We start from the raw sequence: 14,001 nt of genomic DNA, 5'->3' as shown, positions 1-14,001 counted from the left end.
TATAATCCTCATTATATATGATTACATTTATTATTATTATTATCAGTGTAGCCAATGTTTATTTGATCCAGAAGTGTGGCTATTATTCTGTGATCTAACTTCTTTTATCTTTACCTTTTTGTGGTGTTAAACTTTGTACATCAGACTTCCTTTATTTGACATTTTGGAAAGTTTTTTTTTTCCTCTTCATTTTTGCATTGAAAGCAGTCACTGACTTATTTTATGTGACTAATAAACATTTTGTAAAGTATCATAAAAAAGTGATTTGTGCTTTTTCCCTCCGGTGTTAAAAAAATCATTACTTTATTCAAAAGTAAGGTAATTAAAAAAAAAAAAATTTTTTTAAAGACATTTAAAGAATGTGTTGTCTAATTCAGTCGAACTCATGCATTGAACAGGGATCTGAATTTCAAACATGTTTGGGTTTTTTACACTTTTAGAGTACGGTTATCTTTTTGTAAGAGCTTTTAAAATGCATGATTTATTTACTTATTATATTTGTAAATATGGACAAGTCCACCCCAGAAACACTGGTTGTGATGTAAGAATATGTGTTGTAATACAACACTATATACATACTCACTCATTCATCAGGGTAAACTAGCATCATCCATCTGCATACCAAAATTTTTTTGGAAAGTGAGAGGTAACTGTAGAACATGGAGGAAACCCATATGAAATGTTTCACAATACCACAATGGATTTATTCTGATTGCTAAATTTTTAGGGACCATTCACTCCTACCGTATGTCATGTTATGTAATCACAGGTGGACAACCATAATGCATAGCCATCATTTTCAAAAGGGAACAACTGCATACAGATTTTTATGCATTATTTCAGGGTACTGCTTACACATTAATTACATCAGTCTTCAACTACAGGAAGAAATGTCCTGCTAATGCTATTTCATTAACCACTATGGGCTGTCTTAAATGTTTTATTAGTCTGGTGTGTGGGGGAGAAATGCATAAAATATATGAAAAATCAGCCAGCATCATCTCTGTTGTTCTACCATCGTCTTTACACATTAGCCGAGCCCATTATACGAAGATCATATCTGGCAAAAACAATGAGGCCTCTTCGATGCTCTACAGGAATCTTTTTACTTTCAGACTACAAATCTAAGGTGGACATTTGCACCTTTGATCAACTGGATCACAGTCACACACAATCTAATCAATTTTCTATCAAGTGTTATGCATTCTGATCAAACTTTATTCTAAACATAATCCAAAAAAATGCTTATGCAAATGAATGCAACAATTAATATGTGCATAATAATCTATCACATGATCTGGTCTCATTTTGAGCATGACTTGGCTATTTGATCCTGGAAAAGAATGGCCAGCACTATTGATCACTGCAATCTATTGTGTTAGGACACAAACGTGGCCGAAAAAAACGCTTTTATACACGCTGATTGTGCTGCATTTACTAATGCCGACACCAGGTGGCGCCAGCTATCAGCTGGCTGTAGCATTGACACAAAGTACTGAAAGTATCCATGTGAAGAATAACAGCTCTGTGTAAGGTAAGAAAGCTGGAAGCTCCGAAATACACATTTTTGATAACTGGATTTTCCTCGGAAAGGTATAAAATTGTACTGTACGTCGTTCTTTGCGTTATCGGGTTGTTTTCTGTTCTCTTTGACAGAGCTCTTTGTATTGTTAGTGCTGTATTAGCCGAGTTCGCTAGCTAGGGTTAGTCTCTTGAAGTAACTGTGTGGATCTTTGCTAGCTCACTTTGGCTGAGTGTAAATAGTAAAGCGGATCATTTGTTAGCACATAAACAACTGGACGACTTGTACAATTTCAAACTAGGTTTGGACTCGTCACGGCTGTTCGTTTAGCGTTTATAATTGAATGTAAACCGGTTAGTTAGGCTTCATTCCTAAATGTTGTAATACAGGAAAGAGAAATAAATCAGTGGAGTAACTAGCTAGCTGGTGAGGTGAAATCCTGCGGTGCCGCCCTGAAGCTTATTATTTGGTTTTGACGTTAGAGTGAAATATTAGCCAGTTGTAATAACCGGTGACGTAAACAAACACTCGATGCACATTCTCGCCTTTTTGTCCACACAACTATAATAAACTTCTAGAGTATTTGTAACCGTATGCTGAACAGAACGGTTCTAGCTCTAGCCTTGAGCTAACTTCGAGAGCTAGCGGAGTTGGTTGAGTTGCGTCATAGGATTGAGTTAGCGGTTTCCTGTGATGTAAATATTTCCGAAAATAAACGCTCATCCTTTTGGAGAAAATTCACAAAAAACGGTAATAATATAACACTAATTTGCCGATTCGCAGTGAATTGTTTGTTTTTTTTTTTTTTTTTTTTTTTGCGTGTTTTGTTTCCTTCACCAGACGTCAACACGGCTGCGCAGGTCGAGGGGTGTGTTGCTAGGCAACTGAGAAAACGCTGGACGCTGCGTGCCCACTAGCTAGTGTTTTAGCTAGCTAGCTAATTAACAATGATCTGACGTGCAGAGGTGTTTCACATGGTGACATTTCTCTCAGATGGGTGTTTAATTTGCCAAAGCCTCCACATATCTTAACATGATGCGGTGATCAAATCTCAGTTGTTGACTGAAGTTTTGTGTTTAGTGATGTTTTCATATTGGGAACACATTGAGGCCAATTACATTTTTCGACTGGTGGCTTAGTAGTTAAGTCTCTGGTTTAGTGATCATAAGGGTTGGGGTTCAAGCTCCAGCACCAATAAGTTGCTATTGTTTAGCCCCTGAGCAAAGGCACTTAAACCCCTTCTGCTCCTGGGGCATCGTACCATGGCCGACCCTGTGCTCAGGCTCCAGCTTCCTAACAAATTGGGATATGTAATAATCACAATTTCCCTTTGGGATTAATAAAGTTCTCTTAAAAATGTTATGTAGTCTTTAGTTTGTTTTTAAGATGGATTGTTGCCTAAATTGTCACTCAGATTTTGTATTCACTTCAAGTTTTTTCTTTCTCATGCAGTTTATTTTCCTTTTTAAAATAACAAAAATTTTATATTTTTATATTTGACATAAAAAATGTATTTTTATGATGACATACTTAATATAAAAACAAAAACTTGTCCTCTTCACAGATCATTCGAGCTGTGTATTATAAGATGGACAGTGATAAGGCTGAAGCCAAAGGTAAAGTAACCGTGATGTCGAAGGCTGAAATATTTATCAGCTGGTGGACTGTTGTTCTTTCTGTAAAGTCGTGCGACGTGTGATTATTTTGAGATTGTATTCTGTCACAGGGTGGTATAACGTTTCAGTCTAAAACTTTTATGAAGAATTGGATTCCTTTCCAATCTGTCTTTCACACAGACTTCGGGGGTACATCTGAAATCTGTACACTGCAGCATTGTAACAAAATTCCGTATCATTCAAAAGAGCAGAATATGATCCCTCACTATCTGACAGGCCAAAAGCTAATTAGTCTTTAGAAAATGTTCTAGCTGGTATAATGGTGAATAAAGGGGCAGAGAAAGCTGTTCAACTAGTCTCAGGTAAAAAAAAAAAAAAAGTGTGCATGTCTGTAGTCCTGCTACTTTTATGCATTGTATATAAGAGCTACAGAATTTAATGTTGGGAAGACAAATTAAAATGTCAACTGTAATATATCTCTTTGGAATGACTTCTAGTATAGACCAAAATGACCTGATATCCCTAAGAAGCCTTAGCCATCCCTTCCCCACATCCCACATTGTTAATGTTTTGCCTGGTGTGCTGATCTTGACTCGATTTCCAACTTGAAAAAGGTGCTGATAGTAGTGACTTTCACTTATTAATTTACTTAACCTTCTCACATTTCCATATCTTCAGTCAAAAATAATAAAGACTGCCTCAACATTTTATTGTTCAATTTGTTCCTGTAAATGGTTAAACACAATGATGGTTTTTTTTTGTATTGCATGTTTTTCTTTTTACAAACTTTAGAAAGCTCACACAAAGGGAAACATTTATTTGATTCAAAAGGTAATGTTTTGTGCCTGGTGTCACTTGACCTTCACTGCTGCTTTGAATAACAAACTGGGCCGAATTTCCCAGATAAAAGGCTGTTTTTCTGGGTGCTGATAACCACCTTTTGTTTGCAGGTACGGTGGGCGATCTGGTGATGCAGAACCCACAGGCACTGGCAGCTCTTCAGGACAGACTAGACAACTTAACACAGAGTCCTTCAATCATGGAGAGGTCAGGATAATGTTACCCACTGTAATGTAAAAAAAACCTTTTTTTTTTAATTTAAGTTTACAAATAAGGAAGTTGATAGGAAATATTTCACATTTCCACCTAACATAGCATTACTGCATCGTTTGGTTACTAAAGGGAATAATTGTATTTTCACCAAGGCACTCCTTGTCCTAGTTATACATGGCTTTATTTATTCAGCACATGTTCTGGTGTCCAAGAAACTTCTTGCTGCTGGAAAATCTTTTGGTCCAGCTCTACAGAACCAGATGTTTATCCATTCATAAACCACCCCTCCTCTCTTTCATGTCCCTGTAGCTTACCAGTGTCCGTCAGGAGAAGAGTCAACGCCTTAAAAAATCTGCAAGTCAAGAGTGCACACATAGAAGCCAAATTTTACGAGGAGGTACACGAGCTGGAAAGAAAGTACGCTGCTTTATACCAACCACTGTTTGACAAGGTGAGTCCCAGCGTTGAAAGTTAACTATAGCAGACAGAAGGCATGTTTAGTTCACAGCTTTATTCAGATTGAAGTTTGCACAATTCTAATAGGGTGAATCAGGAGCCAGTAGGAACTTGTCCTCTTGTGGTTTAGGTAGTTGAAGTCTTAATAGTTCTACAGCTGAGATGAAATGTTAAGGTTGCTGGTACTCCAAAAGGAGATCAGTTTTATCCTGTCGATGGTGAAAATATATCAATACGAAACACTCCGAACACATTTTGTTTGTTTTTTTGTTTTTTATTTAGACACAGTTTAAAACGTTATCATCTGAAACACAGTGAACGAGTGTTTGAAAGCTTTAAATAACCCATTTCCTGTTTTACTGTGGTGTGTTTATTTTTTTCCTCCACTTTGTTTGGCTGCAGAGGAAAAGCATTGTAACTGGTGCAGTGGAGCCCACTGATGAGGAATGTGAATGGCAGAGTGATCACGAGGATGAAGAGCTGGCAGTGAGTAAAACTGCATGGCATATGTTACAGCAGGCTCATCATGACATGTTGCAACGTCTCTACAAATTTTTCTCATAGTTTATACCTGAGCGGAGCGTTCATTTAAAAAATAATAAACGACCAGGTCTAAGTTCTGACTGCATGCGTTATGACTGTATATTATTATCACCCTGGGAGGCAACGAATGTCACGTTAATGGTGGAATAAAGCACTTCACGGGTGTTTAGACTTGATATCCTTTGTGTATGAGCTCCCAGATGCAAACATTATTGGTTATCTTTGCTTTAAATAACAGGGGAGAGCGTTGACAGCATCCCACTGAGAAAACACACACACACACACACACACACACACACACACACACACACACACACACCAGATTTGAATTTGTGTCTTTCTGATGAAAGCAGTGTTCACACCACATTCTTACCAGTAATGGTATAAAATGGTCCAAATGTGTATTTTGTATTGTGTTTTCATTTATTCTGTCATCAACTTTTTTTTTTTCTTTCTTACTTTTGTATTTTTTTTTATTTCGAAATACAGATAATAATCAGGAGTAAGTCTCTGACATTCCTGCTCAAAACAGTATGTAACGGCTGATGTTTCTGAACTCAACAAAGAGGGTTGTAATCTTGTAATCAGAGCCTGACTGGTGTTTTCAGGATGAGCTTCAGAAGAAAGCCTCCATAGACGAGAAGAAAGCCCAAGAGGAGGGCAGTGCCGAGGAAAATCCCAAAGGAATTCCTGAATTCTGGCTCACTATATTCCGCAGTGTGGACATGCTGAGTGATATGCTACAGGTGAGTCAGCAAGCTTTTTCTGCCGATGACGTCATTCGTTTTTCACGTTGTCTTTATTTTAAGTGATCTTTGATAAAAGGACAAAATGTGGTTTATAGTCCAAAATGCCAGACCAGCACACTGCCTCACAGGTTTGTCAAGAAGTAAAGTAAAGTTGGTGCTGAATATTTGTTTATGAAAAGGAAAGTGTGTGAGAGAGAGCATTTGGTTTGAAGGAGGGATCATTTAGTGTTTGCATGTATATAAATAACTCTTAGTTCTTTGGGGTTTTTAATGCAACATGTAATGGTTTTCTCTCATTAGGAAGCCGATGAGCCAATCTTGAAACATCTACAAGATATTAAAGTGATGTTTTCTGGATCCAATGAAGCAATGGTAAATAAGCACTAAAGTCTACTCGTTTTACTGAGTTATAGTGATTTTTTATTTTTATTTATTTTTTTTTTAAGAAAAATCGCTCATATTGACTGTCATTTGTTTATTTGAAAGTGTGGCCTGCTACCATTTTTCACCATGCAAGATTAGGCAAAATAAATTAGAACATCATTAAAAAGTTGATTTATTTTAGTAATTCAATACAAAAAGTAAAACACGTATATTCTTTAGATTCATCACACACAAACTGATATATTTCAGGTGTTTATTTCTTTTAATCTTGATGATTTATGGCTTACAGCTAATGAAAACCCAAAAATTCAGTACCTCAGAAAATTTGAATATTGTAAAAAACGTTCAATATTGGAGACTCGTGGTATCACACTCTAATCAGCTCATTAAATCCAAGCACCTGCAAAGGTTTCCTGAGCCTTTAAATGGTGTCTCAGTCTGGTTCGGGCTACATGGGGGAAGACTGCTGACTTGACAGTTATACAGAAGGCACAAAAGACACAAAAGGTCATCGCTAAAGAAGCTGCTGTTCACAGATTGCTGTATCCAAGCACATTAATGGAACGTTGAATCGAAGGGAAAAATGTAGTAGAAAAAAGTGAAACGAAGCCCATTTAAGAATTTGGGGGTGAATCACGAAGAGTGGACTGCAGCTGGAGTCAGTGCTTTAAGAGCCACCACGCACAGACGTATCCATGGGCTACAACTGATGCATTCATGTTGTCAAGACACTCCTAAACCAGAGACAACGTCAGAGGTGTCTTACCTGACAAAACATTTTGCATTTCATTTGGAAATCAAGGTCCCAGAGTCTGGAAGAAGAGCGAGGAGGAACAGAATCCAAGTTACTTGAGGTCCAGTGTAATGTTTGCACAGTCAGTGGTGGTTTGGGGAGTCATGTCATCTGCTGGTTTTGGTTCACCGTGTTTTATCAGCACAGCCGTCTACCAGGAAGTTTTAGAGCACTTCATGCTTCCCTCTGCTGACCAGCTTTATGGAGATGCTAATTTCCTTTTTCCAGCAGGATTTGGCACCTGCCCACACTGCCAAAAGCACCAAAAGTTGGTTAAATGAGCATGGTGTTGATGTGCTTAACTGGCCAGCAAACTTACCAGATTTGAGATCCATAGAGAATCTATGGGGTATTGTCAAGAGGAAAATGAGAAACAAGAGACCAAAAAAGGCCACTGTCAAAGAAACCTGGGCTTCCATACCACTTTAGCAGTGCCACAGACTGATCACCTCCATGCCATGCTGAATTGAGGCAATAATTAAAGGAACATACTTTCCAGAAGGCCAACAATTCACTAAACATGTTTTTTTTTTATTAGTCTTATTAAGTATACATTTTTTTTTTGAGATTGGTGGGTTTATAATAAATGAAATCATCTAAATGAAAAGAAATAAACACTTGAAGTGTTTGATGAATCTATATAATATACGAGTTTCACTTTTTGTATTGAATTACTAAAATAAATCAACTTTTTAATGATTATTCAAATTTATTGAGATGTACCTGTATACTTTGTATTCTGAGTTTTAGTTTGGGTTAAAACAATTGAATTGGTTTTCTGTAACACAAAGTTCTGACTGTAGCTCATCTGCAGCCTGTGGGTTTATTATTAAGATGCTCGTTCTAAAATCATTGTAGCAGGATCAAAAATACGACCTGCTGTTTTTAAATGCGAAATTATCACACTGACGAATTGTTCAAGAATGAAAAAGCTTCATGATGTGATGTAATTGGAAAAAGAATCTATTCTGAGGTGGCAAATCAGATTCATCACAGCTTTTTGTTGATTATTTCCTAATAATAGTACAACCCAGTGTTTTACCCTGTCATAAGATACTCATAAGGCTGTTTGTCAGTTATTGAAACAAGTGGAGCATATTGCATTGTTGTAAAATTTTATGTGCCTTCTTTTTTTTCTTCCCCTTCTAGAGTTTCACTTTAGAGTTTCACTTTGAGCCTAACAGCTACTTTAAAAACACGGTTCTCACAAAAGTCTATAAGATGAAGTCGGAACCTGATGCCGATGATCCGTTCTCTTTCGAAGGCCCGGAGATCATTGACTGTGAGGGGTATGTAATAGGAGAGTCGTTTAAGATGCAAAAAATGCAATTTAACATGCATTTTCTGTGGCTCAGGTGGAAGAAAAAGAAACAAACAGGAATTCTTTGCATCACCCCCCCCCCCCCTTATCATATTGCAGATGTGAGATTGAATGGTACAAAGGGAAAGATGTTACCGTCAAAACGATTAAGAAAAAACAGAAGCACAAGGGCAGGGGTATCGTGAGGACGGTCACTAAACAAGTGCCCACTGACTCCTTTTTTAACTTTTTCAACCCAATTAAAGGTAAAAACCTTTTATGTCTGATTGGAAATCATGATTTAGAAAATATATGCATTAAGTTCCTAAATGGTCACTTTCAGTTGAACTATAATACTTTTTTGTCTTCCTTCCACAGTTTCCCCAGACAGTGAATTGGTGAGTCCCCATGTCTTTTTAAATGACGGTGCTTTTAGAAGTTTAGCATTTTTTTTCTTGTATTGTCAGTAAAAGTGTAAGCATTTTAAAGAGCCCCTGAACATACCAGAATAATAATATAAATAAAAAAAAATAATCCATGTAGAAAAGTTTTATTTATTTTTTTGTTTTTTCAATGTTTGAAGAAACTATTAGAAATTGTTCTAGAAATATTTCTACATTTTTACTGCAATCATCAAATGTGCTGATTACTTGCTAATAAAATTAATCCAGACACATTTGAAAACATCATGTTTTTGCCCTCATGCCATTATGAGATGGTTATTTTTTGTCTAGCAAGCTAAAAAAAAAAGGGGACAATTTTGAAAATGCTGCAAAAACAGATATTCAAAAGCTTTTTGGAAAAAAATTAATTGAAAAAAAAACGTTTTTGAAAAAATATTTAGGAATTCTTTTTAGTTAAATGACAGTCATGTGACCCATTTACATACAAGATGGTCAACAATGTTGTACAGAGTTCAGAACGATTAGGTTTTCATCGTGTTGTTAACATTGGGAAAGAATATTTTCAATTCAAGGAGACTAAACATTTCGAAGCTTTTACGTGTGCAGTACATGGATGTAAGAGTTTTCGAAAACACCAGTGTACATGGAGAGCATTTTAAAAGGAAAATGCTGTTTTCAGGTCTATCTGGATTCATGTGGCTGTCAACTGTTACTTTTAGATTATTATTAAAGGTTAATCATTAATTAATGCTTTATTGTCTGCATGGATTGTTTGTATTGATTTTAACTGGTTTAAACTTCGAAACTTGTCATTTAAATGAAAACATTTAAAAATGCAACATCATTTAGAGGAACAGTACATTTAATATGCAGTTTGTGATGCCTATTTGTAATAATAAATAGGGCTGTAACGATTCCTACAGTAACTTGAGTACTTTGATTACAAAATATTTATTTAGTCCGTTTAAATAAACACAGAGCACAGTGTTTCCCACGGACCATTATTACTGACGCACCACCTGGTAAACTCTGAAGCGCTCTGGACAGGTAACATAGAAAACGCTGCAGAATGAGAGAATGGAGGAACCAAAGAACACGACAGAAAGTTTCCAAAGTTTGGGATAATTTCACACTAAAACATAAAGAAAACTCTGTACAGTGCAGTTAGCATTTTTGAAGTCATTCAAAATGTATTTGTATATTTTTATTTATGTACAGCGTGTTAAAGTCCCTGGGCAGCGGCCATATAGAGCAGGTCGAGTAGCATGTTTTTAAAGCTGGTGATTAACACTGATTTAGTGTATTAGTGGAAAATTTTGAGCAGCTTTTCCTGAGACCAGAAAACCACATCACGATACTGTAAGATTTAATACATAAATACAAGTGAATAATTGAGTTTCATTAAACGAATAGTTTCCCATAACCTGCTCTACACTGCTACTGCACAGGGACTTTTTAACACAACCGTATTTTTGTTTTGATGTAATAATGGCTATTAAATGCACTAAATGGCTTTATTTTTCCCAAATATTCTTGTGTGCAATTTCAGCAATAGAAATGTACATTTGTTCTAAAAAGAAAAAAACAAATGACTTGTTCGTTTTAAGAGACCCGTCTTATTTTCTCTCTGATATTTAGTATTGTTCTTTAATAAAGAAAAAATACTACTTATACGATGGAATCATTTTTAGACTAGTCGATTACTGATATAATCGATAGCAGCAGCCTTAATAATAATAATAATAATAAACTTCTAAACTTTCATTCAATGAAAATATTGATTTACTTATTTATAATTAAATGAGTGTATTGAATAAAATACAAGCATGATTTATAAAATTGTTTTCTATTTTTTAAAATTGTTTTCTATTTTTTAATCGTTATTTATTTATGTTTCGTAATTAGCTTTTGATGGCAAATTTATTCCTGTTGAATTGTGGCCTTACAAAAAAAAAAAAAACTAATTTGTTCAAACGGCATCTTGTATTTTTTCTGGCCTACTGAGGCATGACTGTGAAATTTATTTGTGTGCTAACAGGATGAGGACTCTGAAATTACTCTAGCCACAGATTTCGAAATCGGCCATTTCTTCAGAGAGAGGATAGTACCTAGAGCCGTTCTGTACTTCACTGGAGAGGCGCTGGAGGACGACGAGAGCGTAAGTCAGACATCCACCTTGTACAACAATGCATGCGGTTTTCATGATATTGCACACCACAAACATCGAGCATGTATCAGTGCACATAATTATTTGTATCCGCGTCATTGTGTTCTCGCAGTTCGAGGAAGAAGAGCTCGACGAAGGTGAAGAGGAGGCAAGTTGAGATTCTTTTTTGTATTGCACACTTTTCTGTTTTTGAGTGGATAAAGAAGTGAATAATAAATACATGTTTGTGTGAAATAGGATCAAGAGGATGATCTCGAGGAAGATGATGAGGAGGGAGATACAAAGGTCAGTACTGATTTCTCTGTTGAGGGAACATATGAATGTGTAAGCATTCTCTCCAGAGTTAGGTGAAGCAGAACAGAGAGCATTCAAGCTCAAGGCTCAATGTCGAAAAATGATGTTGCATCCATATTACTCACATTTTTCCTCTGAACAACTAGTTGTGTAGCTTAAGATAATAATACATTGGAAAAACATAAACAAAGCTAAATAAAATGTTCCATGATGCCCTTTAATAATTAATACTCATTGTTAGTTATTTCAGTGTCTATATCAATGTATACCATTAAAAAAGGTCCTCCTATGAAACCAATAAGTTTGACGCATCCCTTCTGCCCACAAGGCCAAGAGAAGTCTACTTTAAAAGGAATCTTACATTTTTTATTATTATAATTTTTTTCTTTTCAGATTTGTTCTGTTGTGTTTGTAGCTGTTTACATCCATCTTGTTTGTGTTAATTGTTTGATTTAATTGCCATTGTGGTTGTTGTCTCTCCTTCCTCCGCCCCTCCAATTACAGGCATAAGTCATTTCTCACTTCATGCATTTCTAGGTAAGTTAGAAATGTCATGAGCACACACACACACACACACACACACACACACACACACACACACTACTGTGATTCTCTTGCTTGCCCTATCTTGTTACATTAGTCTGCCTGCATTCATGTACATATCATCATGTAAATTCCCACCCGCCATGCTTTTATTTATTGCATGTATATTGTTTACTTAAATGTGATTGAGAAGTCACGATCTCCTGAGTGCCCCTTAGGAAATCCCAATACTTTTAGATGAAAATAATTCACTTTTAGTGCAAACATATAATTCTGGATTTCCCTTTACCTCTGCCCTCTGCTGGTTGTATTTAGATATTACACATAAATCCAGCTGCAACATTCTCTTTCTGTCCTGAGTAATTGGTGATTGTTTCATTGATTTGTTGGATCTATGTAAAGTTTAGTTTTTATAATTGTAAAATTTGCTGATTCTTGGCCAAAGATATGAAAAACTGTATATACTGTATGTATATTTCATTTATGTATTTTTTTTTTAATTCCTGACAACAAGTATGACTTTCATCAGTCTTAGCTATATCTAAACAAGTACATCTTGTCACATTAGATCAGGGGTCACCAACCTTTTTGAAACTGAGAGCTACTTCTTGGGTACCGATTAATGTGAAGGGCTGCTAGTCTGATATACACTTCTGAAATAACAAATTTGCTCAATTTACCTATAATTATATGTTATTAATAATTAATGATATTCATCTATGTGAAGACACTAAACATGTTAATGATTTCTCACAATAATTATCAATAATGATTTAACAAGGTAGGAAACAGATCAATATCAATATGCAAAACTTTATTTCTATAAATCTCTGCAAGTTATTTACATTTTCAAATGATCACATTTACAACATTGGCCACTAACAATTTTTAGCAAATCATGCACTCCGTTGCATCATGTTTGAACAGATTATCAATTACGTAACATACAAAAATCAACTTGGAGACCAGCTAGCTCTAATCTAATATGAAATCTTTTTTTATATTTTAATATTGTCATTTTCAAATTTACACCAATGCAAGTGTGATTTAAAAAGGAATAGCAAAAAAAAAATTAGATGCAGTTCACTGGTAAGTGGCTCTATGGTGAGCTTTTTTTTTATTTATTTATTTATTTTTTTTAGAAAAGACTCTCAGGTGACTCCTGTGGTCCTTGCGGGCGACCTGGTGCCCACAGGCACCATGTTGGTGACCCCTGCATTAGATGGTGATCTGTGCTAAAAAAATATATATATATTATTATTTATTAGATATTTAATTATTGAATACTTATTTCCTCCTTCCAGTTTTTTTTTTATTGACTTTTCAATTTTGTCTTCCCATTTTGCCCCACCCCCACCTCTTAGAGCGGAGAAGCCCAACCTGCAGAGTGCAAACAGCAGTAACAGACTAGCGCCACCTACAGCAAGTCAGTTTTTTGCTCGACGTCACCTGATTTCTGCAGAACTGAAGTCATTTTAACCAAACAGCAGCATCAACCGAGTAACATTGTGCATGGCATCTATTTTTATTTAATTTTTTTCTTTCCCTTCTTTCCCTCCCCCCCTCCCCCCCCCCCAAAAAAAAAAAAAAAAAACTGGTACCAAAAATTGGAGGATAGCAAAAGAACAACAAAATTTCTGTTTTATCACTGTGGGTTATTTCATTCTAAACAAACTGGAAATCGGTTTATGTTCTAAAATTGTTGTAGGATTTCTTTTTTTTTTTTTTTTCTGAACTCGCATTCTGAAAACCCTTGTATTTTGAAAGTTGGAATGACATTAATTCCAACTTTAACTCATTTTAACATTTTTGACTTAATAGTTTACTCAGGGTTTTTTATGGTGAGAATACATGCACACACTCTGTTGTAAAACCGCTGATAAGAAACAGATCCCACTTCTTTATTTTTATTTTTTATTGTTTTGTTTGTCTTAGGTTTCTAACAATTATTGTTACTATTACAACTTTTTAGATCTATTTCAAATGATTCTGATGTTATTTATATAAACATTGCTTTTTTTTAATGGTGTTAAACTAAACATGTACCTGTTCGCCTCTTGTTGGATTTCAGAGAGTGGAAGAGTTTGGTTCTTTGTCTTGTGTCTCCACCTTTATCTACAAAATTGCTTTACTGCCCCGAGCGCTTACTAAAGAATAAAATATCAATATTGCCAAAA

The 14,001-nt window shown here is 35.6% G+C and overlaps 1 protein-coding gene across 6 annotated transcripts; it reads left to right on the top strand.

Moving 5' to 3' along the window:
- Nucleotides 1-1,409: 1,409 nt before the first annotated feature.
- nap1l4b (nucleosome assembly protein 1-like 4b) lies at nt 1,410-14,001 on the top strand. Of its 6 annotated transcripts, none has more exons than XM_083550941.1 (15): nt 1,411-1,534; nt 3,087-3,138; nt 4,089-4,185; nt 4,501-4,642; nt 5,050-5,133; nt 5,799-5,936; nt 6,240-6,311; nt 8,266-8,405; nt 8,537-8,682; nt 8,795-8,814; nt 10,859-10,978; nt 11,100-11,135; nt 11,225-11,272; nt 11,786-11,818; nt 13,189-14,001. In XM_083550941.1, exons 2-14 carry the CDS (start codon nt 3,111-3,113, stop codon nt 11,789-11,791), a joined length of 1,077 nt encoding a protein of 358 aa, XP_083407067.1. In that variant the 5' UTR covers nt 1,411-1,534; nt 3,087-3,110; the 3' UTR covers nt 11,792-11,818; nt 13,189-14,001. The 6 variants fall into 6 exon arrangements, with proteins under 6 accessions (XP_083407064.1, XP_083407066.1, XP_083407069.1 ...); XM_083550942.1 differs by having other exon boundaries at nt 1,484-1,593; XM_083550938.1 differs by lacking the exon at nt 11,786-11,818 and having other exon boundaries at nt 1,410-1,534.

The sequence above is a fragment of the Silurus aristotelis genome (assembly GCF_946808225.1).
Source record: "Silurus aristotelis genome assembly, chromosome: 9".
In the NCBI taxonomy this organism is placed as follows: domain Eukaryota; kingdom Metazoa; phylum Chordata; class Actinopteri; order Siluriformes; family Siluridae; genus Silurus; species Silurus aristotelis.
This window is presented reverse-complemented; position numbering and strand designations above follow the sequence as displayed.

Coding starts and splice junctions, on each gene's coding strand:
- nap1l4b (XM_083550938.1), top strand. CDS start 3,111: ATGGACAGTGATAAGGCTGAAGCCAAAG. Junction 6,312..8,265: donor CTGGATCCAATGAAGCAATG/GTAAATAAGCAC, acceptor TTCCCCTTCTAG/AGTTTCACTTTAGAGTTTCA. Junction 11,273..13,188: donor ATGAGGAGGGAGATACAAAG/GTCAGTACTGAT, acceptor CCCACCTCTTAG/AGCGGAGAAGCCCAACCTGC.